The sequence below is a fragment of the Montipora foliosa genome, unplaced genomic scaffold (genome assembly GCF_036669935.1).
Source record: "Montipora foliosa isolate CH-2021 unplaced genomic scaffold, ASM3666993v2 scaffold_412, whole genome shotgun sequence".
Lineage (NCBI taxonomy): Eukaryota > Metazoa > Cnidaria > Anthozoa > Scleractinia > Acroporidae > Montipora > Montipora foliosa.
This window is the reverse complement of record NW_027179715.1, coordinates 592,501-612,500: the sequence shown is the minus strand read 5'-3', so window position 1 is coordinate 612,500 and position 20,000 is coordinate 592,501. Positions and strand designations below refer to the sequence as shown.

The 20,000-nt window shown below is 38.9% G+C and overlaps 1 protein-coding gene across 1 annotated transcript in view; it reads left to right on the top strand.

The window, feature by feature from the left end:
* LOC137988237 (flavin reductase (NADPH)-like) overlaps window positions 1-15,877 on the top strand; it is a 20,472-nt gene extending 4,595 nt beyond the window's left edge. Inside the window, exons 2-4 of the mRNA XM_068834287.1 lie at window positions 4,024-4,197; window positions 4,828-5,021; window positions 14,623-15,877. Of these exons, the coding sequence (XP_068690388.1) occupies window positions 4,024-4,197; window positions 4,828-5,021; window positions 14,623-14,777 (523 nt within the window). The 3' untranslated portion in view covers window positions 14,778-15,877. The remainder of the gene's footprint in view (window positions 1-4,023; window positions 4,198-4,827; window positions 5,022-14,622) is intronic.
* Window positions 15,878-20,000: the final 4,123 nt, after the last annotated feature.

Sequence of the window (20,000 nt, the reverse complement as noted above, 5' to 3'; positions counted from 1 at the left end):
GACTTTATATTGCCATAAAACCCAACAATCCATCCTCGGCATTAGCTACTCTGTGGAATTGTGTTAATGGACTGGAACACTCAAAACATGTTGCTATGTAACCCTGGAAAAACAGAAGTTACCCAATTTACCTCTCGGTTTGTTCGAAATCCTGTCCTTTCTCTATTTTCATTTGGTAACACGATAATTGAACTGTCTGATGAGGTAAGGGACTTAGGTGTAATACTAGACAAGGAACTTAATGTAAGACGGCATGTCAGTGATAATTGCAAAAAAGCTATTCCTGAAATAAGATGAATTAGTCGAATCAGAGAGAGCATGTACCAAATTAATCTTAAACGTATTGTAAATTCTTTTGTGATTTCTCGCATCGATTATTGCTATGGTATTCTCTATGGACTTCCTACGGTTGAGCACGAAAAACCACAACGGGTTCAGAACATCGCAGTTCATTTACTTCTACAAGTTTCGAACGTCATGACTTTCGAATGGTCTGCCTAAATCTTTAAAAAAGTTTGAGCCTGTAACTGTTTTTGAGATGAAACTTGAACATTTCTTTTTTGCGACTACTTTAACCCTTAGATAGACCGTATTCATAAATGGCGGCTAGGTAGTTTTATTTTTTGTCTTTGCGCTCATCATCCTCACTAGCCTCGTTAGCACGAACAAATTCAAAATAACTTCTGCTCCAAAGTGAGACCAGTGAAGATGATTAGCACAAAGACAACAAAATAATTTCTCGGTTGCCATTTACATAGATTTAGCCAAGCCCAAAAGCGGAGCTCCAGGGTTATTTATTATAACTGGCTGTGGGGTTAGTGAAAGTAAACAGTTTTGGAATTGTCTGCGTTTTGGTGTTTCCGGTTACTGCTTAATTAAATCACTTTCTTCGTTTTCTTCCATAGGGAAGACATCTGTTTACAACCACTGCTTTTGCTATTCAAATGTGCCAACCACAGGAACAAAAGACCCTTTGTTTCGACAACCAATGAGGCTCTGGTTGGCACATAAATGACGTCAACAATATGTTCCCAAAAGAAAAATTCATTGTCTAACTAGTGAATTCCACGGTAAATTTGACGCGAAAAACCAATATCGCATGTGATGAACGCGACATCGGTTTTTCAAGTGAAATTTACTATGGTTTTCATCAGTTAGGCAATGAAATTTTCTTGAATCGCATGAGTTTTAAAAGAAAACAAGCAAATCCTCAGCAAGCGAACGGAAAAGAAAAAAGCCATTTCATAGCCACGTGCCAAAAGCCAGCGACGTAGAAGCTCGTGGTGTGACAGATCGTCAGGCAGGAAACTTAGTCAGTTCAAAGTCAAAAAAGGAGTTTTATTGATGTACTTTATTGCACTTTATTTCTGAGAACGAGATCATTCACATTTTGAAACACGCAGCTTGGCTTGGAGCAAGAATCGGCAAAATAACTAAGAAAGGACAAAAGTTCAAACAAGATCTCCAACCAAATTAAAAGTACATACTTTAACAAACTCCTGAAAACACAAGCTCGTGATATTTTGCCTTAATTTTACGATATCTCATTGCGATTACGTGTTTATAACATAAGGGCTAACTTTTCTTGTCAATGTTGAGGCACATCGAAAAACAGTTAGGCAAACAGAGTAAGAAAACACTTGTTTGCTCGCATTTTAGAGCAAAACAAACAAACAAAACTGTCGCTTTATGTCCAAAAAGATTCCAATGATTGTTATTTAATTCCAGTGGAGAATAAATCCGGAACAAAGGAAAAATAGGCACGTATTGAGTACGTGTGGTAGTGCAGATATTAGATTTCCAGTGTTTGCCTACTGGCTTCGATAAATCTGTTGTTTCTCCTTTGCCTTCACTACTTAAAGACCCGTGGGAACGCTTACTCGCTGAATGGTCCATGCACAATTCAGCGAAATCACTTTTTTCATGATTTCAAGAAACACACACACAAAAAAAAAAGAAAATTACCTCCGAATGCACCGTTTTTCTATTTTTCTATTTTTGAGCAGTATACAAAGTTTTACACAGTTTGGTCGATGCTAAAAAAAAGTTTTTGGATTTTTATCTTTAAAAGGTAGGGGGGAAGTTCTTGTTCCATTGTAATTTTAACTACACTAAATTATCGATAGCTCTTCCAGAATTTTACAAAGAATGCATTGTGACGTGGGCCCTTCTAAACGAGGACAACCCTTCCTCACTCTCTGAAATAGCAAATCAAGTCATATGGAATAATCGGTTTATTTGTATTGAATCTAAGTCAATTTATAACAATAGGCTGGTTGATCTTGGAATTGTTAACATTGGAGATCTCTACGACACAAGGGGAGAGCTCAAGTCAAACAAGGAGCCATTATATTCAACTCTCTCACCAATTGAGCATTTCCTACTTTTCAGTCTCTTTGCTGCTTTTCCGCAAGAATGGTGCAAAGTATTAAAAACAGATAAAATCTCTATCGCCTCAAAAACAAATGACCTAATTCCAGATGATTTTTATTTACGTATTGAAGGGAAAAGAGTTGATTTCCGAAGTCTACAATCCAAGTCATTATATGAAAGTTTTGTTTCTAAGATATCTACTACACCAACAGCGCAGACGAAATAAAACGTTTTTTTCAATACCCACACATCCCAGTTAGACTGGGAAAAGATATACTTGCTGCCTTTCAAGACAACATTGGACACTAAATTAAGAGAATTCCAATATAAACTTTTAAACAGGATCTTGTACACAAACAAGATGCTGTTTAGGTTTTAAAAAGTCGATTCTCCTTTATGCGATTTTTGTGAAAAGGAGTTATTTTTTGGGATGATTTGAAGACTCTAGCTCCTTAATTCTTTAAATATAACTGTTAGCTTTGACATCAAGGATGTTCTTCTCGGGATTCTAGAGTCAAGCGATAGTATTAACATCCTAATCAATTATATTGCCCTTGAAAGTAAGCTTTTTATTTATCGCTGCAAGTTAAATAAGGGCCCTCTAAAATTAAGATTGTTAGTCGATAAAGTTAAGAAAACGTTTGAAACCGAACGCGTTATTGCGAGAAAAAGCAACAAAATCCATTTCCACGACAAAAAATAGATAAAATCTCTATCGCCTCAAAGACAAATTAATATTCACATAATTGAAAGAAAGTTTGTTCAAATGTATGAGCGGCAGAGCTACAACAAATATGGCGGGAATCGACAAACAGTGCCTGCGTCTCAGTGAAATTCAGTTGGTAGGTACATTTAGGTAGGAAGGTGAAACTTTATTTAACACACGCTTGGCCCGTCAACTAAGCTGATTTCCACAAAAGGCGAATGCTTACAGATATTCAATTTAAAGTCTAAATGACATCAAAATGGAAAACTATAGAACAATGTGGCAGAGCAACATGATAGGAAAAAATCGATGGAAAGTAAATAACAACTAACGGAGAAAAGCAAAGATGTATGCAAAGGCTTATGTAAAGAGGGAATGTACATTAAAGACAGTTATCTAATTTAGAACCGAATTATATACAGGAAAGAAAATGGGGTTTTAAAAAGGGTTTTCATGAGAGGGGAAACTGGAGTACTCGGGAAAAGAAAAAGTATTGGAGCAGAAGAGAGAAACTGAATTCACGAATGAAGTGGATTCTGGGATCTCTAGTCACAATTGTGGAAGGCGAATGCTCTAACCAATGCGCCAATACTACTTCCCGGGAGTACTGGGAGAAAGCACTTGCCTACAAACACGCGGCTCTACAAGGTTGGATAATCTTATTGGATGTGCATGTAACAGTCGTAAATAAGTTGCTACTGGGACACAACAAACGATTTCAAGTTTGGCCACCTGGCCTCAGATGGAAAGGACTATCCTCTGGATAAATCACTATCCTGCAGATAAGTGCTATGTAAAAACCAACTGGATTACCGAGTGGATAGTACTAACCAACAGGCAACTGTGACCTGAGCAGTGCTGGAAGGGAACAATATTTTCAATTTTTAAGTTTACGTAATGGTTTTTTTTTTTTAATGTTAACTGTTGTCTTTTCCGCATTTCAGGCATGAAAACCTAGACGTCATTAAAGGCGATGTGTTCAATTCTGAATCTTTGGTTCCTGTCCTTGAAGGCAAAGATGCTGTTGTTTCCTGTCTTGGTGTGCACGGCTCAAGTTTGTTTCGACCCACAAAGTTATATTCTGAGACAATGAGGTCAATTACCTCGGCAATGGAGAGGTAAGCTTTTATTGCTGCTTGGTAAATCAGTTCAGACAAAAGTCGAAACACGCTTCAAGGTCATAAGGATCAACCCTTGGAACCTCTTCGTACAATACCCGCTCAATAACACAGAGTGCTACGCCTATTTCTCATAACAATGATCATTACTGTGAACGGCACTAAGTTATAAGTTGTGAAATGTTCCTTTGCACAAAAAAAGTTCTTTATTCTGCAATTTTGAAACAATTATCAAGGTTGCTGCCTAACGGTCGCCCGCTCGCCTGGGGCGCCTTATTTGCGAGCGCGGGCGACCAAATTTCTGAACAAGTAGCCCGAACGGGCGCCTTACTTGATTAATCCTCACTCACATGTAAATATGATCCCAGCTGGAATTAATTAATTCTGGGCTCTTGAAAAAATGACTCGGGCTACTAACTTTTAATGTTGGAAGCCCGAAGGGCTCCCGGACAATTTTCTTAGGCAGCAGCCTTGAATAGTGCTCCTTAAACAATTATGAAACCTTAAGCACTATACAGACTAAGGCAGCCGAGACCTTTAACTTTAAAGCAGTCTGATCAAGTCGCTTGGTGTCTTTGGCTACAAACAACTCATTTTCCTTCCTGTTTTTTTTTTTTTTTCACTGATAAGGAGTAACCTTCAGAGAATCGTGTCTGTAACATCGTGGGCTACTCGCAAAGTACCAGGAAATCCAAAACTAATCGAGTGGTTTTTGAAACCTATTACTATGGCGGGGTTCATCCATGATATGGCAGCGATGGAGAGCATTTTGGAAAACTCAAACCTCTGCTACACTGTGGTGCGCCCTCCAATATTAAACAATGGTGAGCTTAACTACTCTTGCCAGAATTATTAACTTTTCCTCCCTTTTTTAAAGAGAAAGCCTGGTGGCAGCTAGACTACCCGAACTCTGGGTGGTTTATAAGAGTTCTTAAAGGGAGATACATATCTGACATTATGCAGCAAATACCCTCTTTGCAGAATTGTTGGACGTACAGTACCGCTCAAAAGTAATGTTCCCGTCTCGTCTCGCGGGAATCAACGATGGCCACACGAACATTTGCAAATTTGAACGACAAAACGGCCCTCCTGTCGAGCGTGAAACATGAATCAAAATTACAATACTGTCAAACCGAAAAATAAATCATGCCACTTGCCAACATTTCAATTTTAGCCGTGGTGGCATTGTAAACAGATCTCTGTGAAATTTTAGAGGAACTTTGCTTTCCCGAAACACCGTATGACGTAGAACAAATTCGGATAGTTTGCGCCAAATTTGATTACTTCACTTTTGAGAATTTCATCCACAAAACTTAATTCATTCAACAAATTCGAAACCGTGCAATGAAAAAGGCCAAGAACTTGAAATGTTGTAAGAAACAAATATCTTTTCCAATTGTCAGGTCTGTGCGGTACATCTTATCTGAGTTATTTGTCGAAGAGTTTCACGCAACTTAAATTAATAGAGTTTTGTGAAGAGACACCATGTTGGTGATCCAATAGACCACTTTCGATATATTAAAATTCAGTCCTAAACAAAAGGCATCATCTCGAGGCTTTGGGGAATAAACTCATACAAATCCTTACATTTATTCCCCAGAGCCTCGAGATGATGCCTTTTGTTTAGGACTGAATTTTAATATATCGAAAGTGGTCTATTGATCCACCAATGTAGCGGTTGACAAACATTTGCAATAAAAGCACTTACCTTTCGTTCATGAGATAAAACAAATGTGTTGGAACACATCTCCTAATGTACTTGAAACGCTAAAACTGCTGAGATTCAAATAGCTTTGTATCATGGTTTCACGCAAGGTGACGATTCGGGAATTCAGAAATGTTGAATTTTCGAAAAGAAGGATGTCACGGAAATGGAAACAAATTTGTTTCTAGTTATCTTTAACCTCCTATGGATAAAAATGCAAGACAAAATTCTGACATATTACAGACACCTTTGAAAACCTATTTGCAACGTTTGCAGTGAATTAAATATTCCTATTTCAACTTAAGACTTGAACAAAATTAAACTATAGGTTCTAAAACTACTTAAACACCTTAAGAATAATTAATCTTTTCCCTTGCATCCAGCCTTTTTTTCCCTTCGCAAAAATTCGTCAATTGCCCCATTGCGCATCTTACTGTATTTGCACGCACGGATACAACTTGAATACATATTTTTTTTTTACCACACTTACTTTCACTTGGTCTAACAACCCTTGTTTCTTGTCCCTGAACAGTTACACCAACAAACTCAGATTGTTGGAGTACAACTTGAAGAAGCTTTGTTTCGAAATTGCCCATACTTCAACTAGACCTTTTAATCTTTAAAGCCTCCTGCAAAAAAAAAAACCATCCACCTCCTCATCGTAACAACTCACGGCATATTTTGCCTCCACTACTCAACCGGACACACATGGGGGCGTTGGCCAGCCAAGCCGCCGTGCAGTCTATTAGCATTGGAATAGGTACAAAAATATAATACATCAATTCTAAAATAAAGGGAAAAGCAATGCAGCAGAGCCGGGCACGAAAACCCCTAAAAAAAAAAAACCAGCAGGTGGAAAAAGCGGGGAACGTGTACCCCCGACCAAGGCAGTGGTGCGACCCTCGGGATTCTAGGGAATTCTAATTGAACGACACTACTTACAATGTAAATAAACGCTATCATATACCGCTTAACGAAGGCATTAAACACTAAGTCATTTCTGAATCCCCTTCACCACCGAGTTCAAAATCTCCCAAACTTGTTAGACCCTCTCCTTTCCCGAAATTCGTTTCTCCCGAAAAAGAAAAATTAGAACCTGGGTCACTTATACCCAATCCCAAAGATTCCAAGGTTGCTAAGCCCGCCCCGATCTCTTTTTCTCCCGAAAAAGAAAACTCAGAAGCCGAGTCCCTAATACTCTACCCCAAAGATTCCAACGTTTTTAAGTCCGCCCCGAAATCTTTTTCTCCCGGAAAAGGAAACTTAGAATTTGAATTCCCAGTACCTAATCCCAAGCAACTACTCCCGTCGGCCTTAAAACGAACTTAGAACGTCTCATCTCACAATTACAGACACCATTTTCTTTTAACTCCCTTTCTTCTCTAAACAAATTCGATACCAGTTTTAATGTGACCGTTTGATTCTCTAAAATGCGGTTCAGCTTGTCATCCTTTGTCAGAAAAGAGTTGTCTTTGAAAAGGTCATCCAGGAAACTGACTGTACCTGGTGAAGCAGAGACGGCGATTTCTGGAGGGAAAGGTGTCTGTTCATTTAAAAGAAATGAAAGAACCAAGATACATGTAGCCAAAAATTAAAGCACGTCAAGGCGCAATTATGGACCGCTCCAACGACGTCATAGAATTTCACAATTTTTGTATTATTCCGCCTTCATGGATCGATTTATCATGCCAATTTAATAAAATGCCAAGTTTCATAAAAATGAACGCAAATTCACGAAAATATGGGACTGCAAACTTGCCAATGAAAACATTGGAGAACCGTGTCATATTCAAAGTGGTCTATCATGATTGCAACTGTAGTGGATGTGGATGACAATGGAACAACTGCTCTATAAACTGGTGGGACGAGAATATTGCACGGGAATCTGAATAGCTCGTCCTGGATCAGAGCGGATCAAAAATCCACTGTGTTGATTGGTTGTTTTAGATTTTATTCATACGTTATTGTTAGTTCACATACTAATTACTGGATGAATTGGGGTCTTTTGTTTGATACTGTAAGGACCTGATTGGTCAAAATTAATGGTTATCCATTGTTTATCTACTCGTTTCGTCCATCTACACAGTTCTGTGGGTCATTAATTCCTATTCAAAGAAGACATCGGTCGTTTAACACTCGATCAGAAAGCAAAAATAGTTAGGCTGTGGGACAACAAGAAAATATAATTGAAATTGTAAGACGTTTGGCCGAGGACAACGTTAGAATAAGCCGCGTCAGTGTAAGCTCGTTTTTAAGGCGCTTTCAAGAGCGCCAATCGTTTGAAAATGCGCCTCTGCCAGTTCGATCTGCCGAAGAAGTCACGTTAGAAATGATGAACTTTATCGACAGGGAGAAGGAGAAAAATGACGAGTTGACAGCCCCTGGTCTACGACGGCGAATTTACGAGCAGTTTGCAGTCGACTTCTCCGAAAGTAAAGTGAAGCGCTTGAGGAAAAAGCTTGGCTGGGTCCAAACAGGGACAAAATACTGCCAGTTAATCCGCGAACCTATTCGAGCGAAGCGCCTACAGTTCTGCTTTTAAGCAGTGTCGAGAAGACGGAGAAACGTAAGATAATGTTATCTTTACTGACGAGTGCTCTGTGCATATGGAGAATCACGCTTAGATCAGCTTTGGACGAAAGTGGGAGCAGCCGAAACTTAAGGGTCGTACAAAGTTCACTTTTTGGTGGGCATGTCGAAAAAGTGGGGAACTCAAGTGCTAACATTCATTGGAAACATAGACGCCAAGTTCTCTGTGGAAAAAATCCTTGGAAACACCCTCCTGCCGTTCATCCGATCGCAGTTCCCCGACAGCCACATATTCCAACAAGATAACGATCCAAAGCATTCTAGCAGGCTTGCAAGGGAATTTATGGAACACGAAGTCTATAGAGATGCTGTGGCACGAGTTGAAGCATTTTCTTCGCGCTTTCGTGAAACCGGCCGAAGACCAAAGACGAGCTGCTTGCGGGGATCAGGCGTTTTTGGACTGAGGGTGTTACAGCCAGCAAGTGCAGAAAGTTGTGCCACTCGTCATCCAACGTGCTTCGGGAGAATAAATCCCCAAAGAACGCGACGTAACTTCTTGCTAGTGTTTTTGCGCTTTCATTAATTGCTCTCAAAGTTCATAAAATATAAATTGTTGCGCAGCTAAAATGTGCATCAGTTTTGTCACCGCGTTTTCTTCACTTGCCGCCTGATAAACTCGCTTGAATTTGAAAGACAAATTTTTATGGCAGTTCCATGGATTTAAGCTTTAAGTACTGAAGGAAATCGATCGATTAACAGTGTTTACGGCCGCGCAAGTTTATCGAAACATTTCTTTTCGAAATCAACTTTGAATCAAAGTACAGTGTATGAAGATTTCACGGGCAGATTCGAGGTTTAAATGTCGACACACAAAGACAACAAATAACACACCACCGCCAACCGCATGCTGCCACGCAAGTCTATCGAGCTTTTCTTCTCGACATCAACTTCGAATCAAAGTACAATGTATGCAGATTACACGGGCAGATTTGAGGTTTAAATGTCGACACGCAAAGACAATAATACACCACCGCCAACCGCTTTTTGACTCAAAACTTTTGTGTCAAGTGTTGGAGCGCGAGTGTCTTCGTAAACATGTTAATCTTCGAATAGGCACTCGTCTCCAGGAGGCAAAATTCTCGTCTCTCGAGAAGATGGTAACTTACTCTTGAGCGGTACTGTATACTTTTACGTGACTGGCTGCAACCAAAACGAGTTTTGTTAGGTAATCAGTTGATATCGAGTGCAGTTTGGTATAAGTATGCGGGCAAGGGCGGTTTGGCGTCTATGAAATTTTAAAGTGCTTATTTATACCAAATTAAACGAGAAATTATGCGATTAGTTATGAATAGTATACATCAGAAAAGGAAAAGAAAATCAAAACAATGAAAATCTTTAAGACATTAGAATTTATGGTTCATGCTCCATACACAAACATTGACATTGTTGGCAAGGCATTGCTTTAGGCGAGCTCCGTTTGCTGGGACACAAATAATAAATGATGGACAAATAATAATAATAAATGATGGGCTAGGCCACTTCTTTAAAAACAGCATGGTAACCTAAGAAATATCCATATGTAGAAGACATAATCCCAGCAAAGGTGAAGGCACACCCGCCACCACACTGAGCGAGGAAAGAGTGACAGGGCCGCCCCACCCGAGGCCAAAGCAAAACCACTGCCAGCATGAAAAGAAGGTGAAAGCATGAAAAGATCAACGAAACTTTCACTTCATGACCCCTGCCCATATAGTCACCTCAGAAATAGAAGCAAAATGATAATAAAACTTACATGATAAGGCAAAAGTAACAATATACAAATCCTGACAATTGCAAACTAAAGAGATTACAATGTACTATAGTAATATATAGAATATAAATGCATGGCCCATGCTCACACAGACACTGAACAAGAAGGTTAAGAAGAGCATATAGGCGTGAGTAATGATCATGTGCCAACTTTTTGGCTCCCTCTCATATTGCAATCTACATGTAACCTAAATAATGTAGTATAGTATAGAGAGATAAAAAGTTAAAGTAACCCATCAAAAAAACATACTTGACTAGCAAAGGCAGCAAGTATAATTCCCCAAATAGTGGTCGTTCATGCAGTCAGCAATTTACTGTACATGCTGTATTGTTCAGACATGCATAGGTGACTTAGAACCAGACATTATAAGGTGCCAAAAATTATGGGTACAGAACTGTTTCCCCAGCAATAAACAATATTAATGTATAGGACAAAAAATTGTTAACCACAATTAAAATGATAGGGATAAAACTGTTACCCTGTTATAAACACACAAATACGGGAGCAAAGCTGTTACTCTTGCTATAAACTTCAAAATACGGGAACAAAACGGTTTCTAAACTGTAATATACGGGGACAAAACTGTTACCCCCAGTTATAAACAAGAAATTCAGGGAACAAAAATGTTCCTCCCAGTTACAAACATCAAAATACAGGGACAAAACTATTACCCCAGTTGTAAAATGCAAAAATACGGGAACAAGACTGTTACCCAGGTATGAATCAAATTACGGTAACAAAGCCAAGTTGTCTGGCGTTGGAACCCAGCACGGCCAAAAATGACAGCTGAATCACTGAATTGGTTGTAAGAGTGACTTCATCTCTTGGAGGTTTTCACTAGAGAGCAATGGCCCCTGCTCATGTAGACCTGCTGTAATGTGTTCCATGGCATACACCATATATAAGAATAAATTAATTTTGTAATTCTAATAAAGCCTGGTTGTCCTTGCATTGGTGAAAACCTTGTTAATTCGACGTAGACTCGGTCGATAACATCTCGATATGAAATAAACCTCAGAAAATCACACTGCATCCAAGTACTGCTACCTGAATGGACTTGGTGTGATAAAGGGATGGCATTAGGAACAAATTCAAATGGACAGTAGACATGGTCTAGTGTGGCAATGTTACAGCTGAGGCAGGCACCAGACACTTTGCTGGCATTATAAGCAAGAACAACCAAGAAGAGAAGAGAAGAGAACTCAGAACATAGACACAAGAACAGACCCCAATACTAACACAGAACACAGACAAACATGAGCGCAGCAGGGTAAGCATGGCAGACAGTATACGCAAATATTTGCAATACTCCATGTGCCACAAAGTATATGTTTACCGGCAGACATTGAAAACAACTCAAACGCAAAGTGACAATAATAATAATAAGAAGAATAAGAATAAGAATAATAATATTGCCGAAACACATAGGAACAAAACAAATCTCAATGACATAGAATTGTACTGACAAAAGGCATACTAAAAGGAACTGGTAAAGTAGCCAAGCAAATTGAAAGAGATACTATCGACAAATAAGCGAAAATGATACTTGATGGTTACCAAAATATGCCATTATCATTCTAAACTTAACCTCCCTTTTGCTATATAATATTCAACATAGTTACGCTGTCAAAAAGGTAGATTATCCACATATGCTGGCGATACACAGATATTTTTCGCTTACAGTACCGTGGAGAAAGTGGAAGAGAATAAATTTGGATCCGGATCTCGCAAATGTTGATCAGTGGTACGAGAAAAACGGAATGAAAAGGAATACCAGCAAATATCAAGCAATAGTAAGTCACAGGTTATGCCACAATTCTACTGCGAAAACGTTGCTATTCCCATTACTGAAGATCTCGAAATGCTTGGTGTCACTGTTGACGACAAAATGAAATTCGAGAGGCACATAGCTAATGTAGGCAGAAAAGTCTCCCAGCCTGAGATCGCTTTACTCAAACGAATGAGAATATCCTTCCATTTGAAACAAGAAAGTGCCTCTATCTCGCATTCATTATCCCGCACTTAAACTACTGTTCAGAGTCATGGCATTTCTAGAAAAAGTTAATGAGCGTACCCTCCGTTTTGTCTTTAATGAAAAACAAACGCCCTATTGTGAACTAGTTGACAAAATAGACAATACCCTTATCAATGGTGTAATATCTCTTGACCTAAAGAATGCCTTTGACACTATGGACCATATGATCTTACTGGAAAAACTCTCACTCTCTTAATTGGTTCCCGTGATATCTAAGTGAAAGAAAACAAATAGAGTTCTCTCTGACTTCTGCGATATAACCTGTTGTATCCCACAGGATCCATTCTGGGGCCTTTGTTTACATCAATGATCTTCCTGCCTGCAATCTTTTCTCAAAACCCACAATGTATGCTGATGATACCACACTTACCTTATCAGCCGAAGACCCTCTTGCTTTCGAACAAAAAAATGAACTATGATACGAATCAACTCCAGTTATGGCTTTCTGCCAACAACTTTGAATGTCAAGATAACTAAATTCATGCTGATTGGGAGCCAATACAAGTTCTCTCATACAAATAAGAAGTTCTCACTTAAAGTTAACAATACCCCCAATAGATAGAGTAGTAGAAGATAAATATCTGGAAGTCAACATAAAGGAATCACTTGAATGGCACTCCCATATAGAATTTATTACAAAGAAAATATCAGCTGGTCTTAAAGTTTTGAAACGTATCAGCCCCTTCATGAATATGCATATGTACAATGCAGTAATGCCTTACTTCAATTATTGTAGTACGGTCTGGCGAATATTGGGATAGGACTGACAGATTAAATCCAAAAATTACAAAACAGGTCTACCAGAACCCTCACCTTTTCGAATAGCCTAGTTTCGAATTGTGTAGAAACAAAAGAACAGAGTCGAGGTTCAGGGGAATCATTAGCATTTTGTTTTGTTCAAAACAAAGGAAAATGCAAATTATTCCCCTGAACCTCGACTCTGTTCTTTTGTTTCTGCATAATTCGAAAGTAGGCTATTACGAGGTACGCTCAAATGAGCTATTGGATGAGCTTGGCTGGGAAAGACTAAGTTTCTAGGTCGAAACAACTTGCTATATGCATGTACAAGGTGCATAAATATAGATTACTTCATGGTTGGTGAGTGCCTACGATTTTTATTCACGAGTTGTGAAGGATCGCGTAAACGAACGAGTGAGCGAAGCGAACGAGTGAGTTTAACGATCCTTCACAACGAGTGAGTAATAAAAATCGTACAAACGAGCCAATCATGAAGTAATTTGTTTATTATATAAGTACAGATATCATAAACTTAACGAGGTAAGTGTTAATGGAGAGGCTATTAAACCACCGATCGTGAACAAAAGCCCTAAACAAATAGCAAAATATTTTTGAAATAAGAGAAATCTTTACCTTCCATACCTCGCTTGAGCACTTTTAAAACTTTTTAAGATCTTCTGAAGTATTTTTGTGGAGAAAACTAAGCAATAAAAGATCAAAAACTTTGAAAACCATACACCAGTCGGCCGCCATGTTTACAAATCTGTGCACAGGCCAACCGCGCCAAAGTTCAACATCATATTAGCCAATCAAAAGGCTGATACGACAATTTTTCACTAGTGAAAATAACGATATAGCCAATCAGAGCGTCGATACGTCGTTTTTCACTAGTGAAAAAAAATCGTATGACCAATCAGCTGCCTTCTCTAGCGCAAAGGGACTATTTTTATCTCGATCCTTTTTGGAGTGTAAATCTCGGTACGTATATAATAATAATATTTCCCCATTATACGTGAGGCGTATCTTCACCAACACAGCAAATGTTCATTCCTATAACCCAGAAACTCAGAAATCAACGTTCACATCCCTCGACCTTGAACAGAGTTTGGCAAAGGGAGTTGACAGTATCGAGGATCTGTTCTGAGGAATAGAATTTCCCCAGTTTTAAGAACTCATTCCACCCTATAAGAGACTTCAAGACCTCACACAAAGGGAAATATTGTCACTTTTAAAACTTTTAACAGTTAAAATATGTAAAAATATTGAAGATCCGTTACCAGGATTCATGCTAAGAAAGAAGTAAAATCGTTCTCTGGTAAAAAGTTTTGAAAAAACTATGAGCTTTTATTTTATTGTTTAACGGTTCTTTTCTTCAATTGCCCTTTCACCCTTTGCCAAGGAATTACCTTATCATCATTACCTCGTTAAACAAGAAGAGTTACAACGTCATTTGTTTTAAAGTATAGAAAAGGATTTTTAAGATCCTGAAGGTGATTTTTAGTATTATTCTATGGCAGGTTTGTTATAGCAAAAAGCTGATCAACGGTCCAACAAAGACCCCTGATTTTGAAAAGTATTAATATTTCATGTATAAATTTGGTTTTTCAGATCCAAGCAAAGGTGATTATTCCGTGGTTGATGGACAGGTTGTACCAGGTGCATCATGGTTCATACCCCGTGCTGATGTCGCAGACTTCATTGTGGCCTCTCTACAGAAACGTGACTGGGACAGAAAGTGTATGGCTATTGGCCGCAAAACGTGATATGGAGGTTGATTTGATGTGATGTTACACCGGAATCTGACACCTTCAAGTATCTTTCCCAATCAGATCGGCTGAACAAACTTAGTCAAGAAGAAGCAGACATGCATGAAGGACTCTTGACATTGGAGCTTTTTCTGGAACCTTATAAGGCAAATTTTTTTGGCAGCAATAATTTTGCATTTGAAAGCGGATATTTTCAATCTCGCAGTGACTCTATAATATCATTAATACCAAACAAAGCTAGAGACAGAACATATTTGAAAAACTGGAGGCATATTTCCATTTTAAACCTTGACTGTAAAGTGAATCAAAGTGGCTATGAACCACTGAACTCGGAAAACGAATTATGAAAGATAAAAATGTTGAGCCTTATTCCCAGGGTCTCTCTTCTTCCCTTCCCCCGGAGCTGAAGAAGAGACCCTGGGAACGAGGTTGTTCGCATTTATTCATTCGTCATTGACAATATTATTTATTCAACAATAAAAGTGTAGCTGTTACAAAGATGACTGTTGTCTCTCAATAGTGTAGTAAAACATGTCAGGAACGTTTTGTTTGGTTAATTTTCGTGAAACGGAGATTAGGCAGCATATCTGTCCCACACAGGAAGTTGATGTATCGTGTACCAGTAGCGAAAACTGTGACGGTAAAATACCACATACTACAAATACAGCTGAGAAAACGATACAAAGTAAATAGCCCCCTTGAGATAACATGTGGTTAGTAGTACAATACTAAACGCAAAAAAGATAAAAGAACGAAAAGGAAAGGAACTTTATTTTAGTGTCTAGTCGTTGGCTCAGAATGGAGGAGTCAACGGCCATTTTTGCAGCTTATGATGTATGATAGGGGGAAGACATGCCAGAGCGCCCCAAATAGAAGCAGTGTTTTTGACTGATGTTTGTCATGAAAATTGAGTCCGCGGAGAAACAGCAAAACGACAAAGAAAATATCCACAGCATCACTTGTTTCTCTTGATTACAAAATCTCTGTTCTCCATGTCATACGTCACAGCAAGCTGCTGATTTAGTTTTTGAGCCCGCACTGAAAAAGCAGAAACGACGGGAAAAGCCCAACTTCGAAAGTAATTTTCTCGCAAAAAAACAGAAAACGATAAGAAATAAACCCACATACTTAACTTTACTTATGTTGCTGATTTTGGTCTTCAGTTCTCCTTTAAGTACGCAACGTTTTTGATCCATGGACCGCAACAGGAAGTGAGCTGTTTTCCCTTTTAACTTGATTTGTCACTACCACCTTTATATTCCTAAGTATCTTTGCTCCATTAGAGATGATTAGGCATGCCTTAACTCGCTATTGTCTGTATGCTGAGACACAAGTGAGGACAACGAGTACGAGTTTCCGTTCTGAGCATGCGCACTGCGAAAAATGTCCTCGTCCTGCGCAAACACATGCCTTCCATTCTTGAACAAGCGATTCTTGGACGTCATTTTCTCCTTGATCCAGCATTTCACTCTGGCTTCAAGCAACAGTCCTCTACTTTGGTTAAAAAAATATAATGTAGACAAGCTACATTAATGGCCTTGAATTACCAACGTAAAGAGTATGGATCATTGGGCGGGAAATTGGGTATAAATTAACCCACATTCGACGCCGAATCTGGGAATTAAACACAGGCCACATTGGTGGGAGGCGAGTGTGCTCACAACTGCGCTATCCCTGCACATTTGGATGGGGGATGGGGGATCGAGAGAGAGATCCGATCCTTGGTTTTCATCCACGTGATGAGACGGCCATGTTGGTGTACAAAACAATAGAAAATTGTTCCACAAGTTTTGCATAATAATAGAGTCAAATTCCCAAATGACATTTTACAGCATTGTTCTGTACACCAACATGGCCACCGTGAAGTCGGATGAAAACCCCCAATATGTTATTGCCTTTCGAGGAAGTCATATGCATTGAAACGCCTTTTTCTTTTAATCAGAATTCTCATATTTAACGGAATCCTTACAATGGCATCAAGTCTGATTCCAAGTTCACTTCAACTTCTTTTCCACAGCAAGTCAAAGCGCAAATTGATGTGGTTGTCAGTTGTACCTTTTGGGTGAAACAGTGGTAAAACAAATGTTCACTGAAGTTACTATTATTGAATAATAAAGGTCTTTATTAATCCCTAAGACAATCCTTCAGCTTTAGCATTTAAAAAGAACAATAGTGAACTAACCTAATCTATCTACATTAAAAGAGCTATTTAAGAAATATAATATATACATTCTGTAAGAAAAATATAGATATTCAGCACCCTAGTGTCTAAAAAGACATCTTTTTCACAAAACATTTTTAACCTTTTTGTCTTTATCGTAGGCAGAATAAAATAATGGGGTCTATTTCTTAAGGTGCGATTTCCCCTTGGTATAATGGGGTAATGGATAAGGTATATTCGGGGTTATCAGCCATAACATTCCACATCTTCAGGTCTTTCTCTAGTATCACCTGCTCGATGGGATTAACATTCTCAATATTCCCAAGCTTAAGACCTTTTCTCTGCAATCTGTCAATTTAACTTAAATATTTAGATTTTGGTGCAACTACAATAGGTGAAAATGAACATTATAAAGTATGAAAAAGATAATGCAAATACGGAACAACCACTAGCCTTACATACCCTAAGAATATGCATTCTTTTAGATACTCTACTCATTTAATTGTCAAACTGATCATCCCAGTTGCTACGTTTTTCATGAAACATAACAACCAGCAATTTCAGTGAAGAAACCTGCTCTATACCACTTATTGCTACAGGTGGGTCCCTACAAACCCCACTCTTAATTACAAGCCCCTTAGTTTTCGCTAAATTAAGAGGTATTAAATTCTGTTCAGCCCAAGTCTTAATGTTATTTATTTCAGTTAATGCAGTCAGTGCAGAGAAACCTGAGGCACTAGCACCCTGTTCCACGGGTAGACTACATTTCTCAGTGAATCGCTGTGTCCAGCCTTGACTTGGTCTTAGGTAGATTAGGAAAGCCTCTCAAACAACGTCTCAAACAATTTTAAAAAAGCTCAAAAAGACAAAACAAAATAGACAAGGTGAGTTAACGTACTTTATTTCGTTTATTCATTGATATTGTCCAAGAGAGTATGAAGGTAAGAGAAGGAATCCCTCATACTGGCCCTATTCCCATCATATTCCCTCTTAAGTTATTTTTAGATCTCCTGCGAGATCCGGTATTCCCACGAGGGTTAACTGATAGCCAATCATATGTTCCCCATTTTTGCCAATCATTGCGTGGGAATTCGCTCAGCTGTGAACATTGGTAAAGATGGGGACATATGATTGGCTATCAGTTAACCCTCGTGGGAATACCGCATCAGTCGCAGGAGATCTAAAAATAACTTAAGAGGGATTACGATGGGAATAGGGCCAATACGAGGGATTACCTCTCTTACCTTCATACTCTCTTGTATTGTCGTGAAACTAACTCAAAAAAAAAATTGCCAAGAACAGTGTTGTCCCTGACGTGACGCTTTGACAGTCACGTCTCGCGCATAACGCGAGCTTGGGCTGCCTATGGTATTTCATACCATTAGTGACGAGAAACGGGATAAAGAGCAGGAAAGAGATAATGAAATTTGAGAAACTGAAAAGCCGATGTCTCAAATTATGGAGAACTGGACGTCGGTCGTGAAATTTCGAATTCCTTCATATTTTGCACAATTAACCTCTATAGTGAAGTATTTTCAAAAATAACATTAAAAGTTTCAACAGCTTGTTAAATTTTGCGAAATTGGGGAAAGTTTGAAAACACGGCATGTTCGCCTCCTTCGAATGGTGAAATTAGCGGAAAATAACACATTTTTAACTCGCTCGTACGATAAGACACGGCATCGTCTGTTTATGAAACAGAAACACCATATAAACACACTTTAGCTCTTTATAACACAGTAATAAAATTGGGATAAGCTGTTGAAATGAGAATGTTTTGGTCGTTACAAGAAAACCAGTTTCAGGCATTTCAAAAAATCGCAAATTTCACCACAGGCAGCCCAAGCTCTCTTTATGAACCACACAAGGAACACAATATGGCGTCGAATTATAAGGGTTTGTATGGGATTTTCTACAAGATATCCATGGAGGTAGTTAAAAGTGGAAATATTCAAATGGCTTACCTTTTTACATACGTGTGTTGTTTTGCTCCTGGTGTCGTTATTTTAGCGATTTAACTTGATTTAAGCGATTTTTTTGAAACCTGGTGAGAAAACCAGGTTTCAAAAAAATGGATATCTTGTAGAAAATCCCATACAAACCCTCGACGCCATATCGTGTTCCTTGCGTGGTTCATAAAGAGAGCTTGGGCTGCCTGTGATGACACAAACCACCGGCGCTGGCTACGCAAAGCAAATTGTAACCGTTTTCATGGAGAGAAATATTAGAGAAAACCTTCCCAAAATTACTTAAGGGGCTTGCAGAATAATTTTATATAGAGTTGATGCTTTTGAACTTCGATCAACACACACCGCCCTTGTTTTCAGTCCGGACTCGATCGAAACCGCAACATAACATGAATCTTACCGTGTTTCTAAAAACTGTCCATTATCTGCCTGATCAAAATAATCATCCACTAAATCGTTGTGTTTGGTACTGTCATATATGTAGCTTGCTGGGCATGTGATACCCTTGTTTGCTCGAAAATTTTCGGTACCTGGCCGCAAACAAATTCACAGAATTAAGTCATTCCGGAACAGAACCAGGATATGATGTAAGAACAGGATTGCGTGATGCATGACCTGGCCAAAGGTCAATGGATGTAATCTTTTTTTAGATGTTAGCGTTTTGAGGTGTAAGCCTAAAGTGCGTGCTAGAAATACTAGTTCTCTAGAATACACTATACTTCTCAGACTACGCTGACAAATCAGCTCTCGCAATTGATTTGGGGAGGTATTTTGTGCAAAAAGTTATTCGACTGCGAGATAAGCTTGATTAGTGTGTTGTCGCGGATGATACTGACACCAGTAGCGTAGTGTTTCACAGGGAAGCTGTCTGGGTCCGCTTCTTTTTGTGGTTTACGCCTCCAAGCTTTCCGAGATAATACAAGCGCACCTACCTGACGCTCATTGCTTCGCTGATGACACTCAACTTTACTTGTCTTTTAAGCCCGACAGTCCGACGGATCAGGCAGAGGCGGTGTGCGCCATGGAAAGATGCATTGGTGACTTAAAGTGCCCCTATGATCAAAAAAACCACTTCCTTTTTTCCTTCAGATT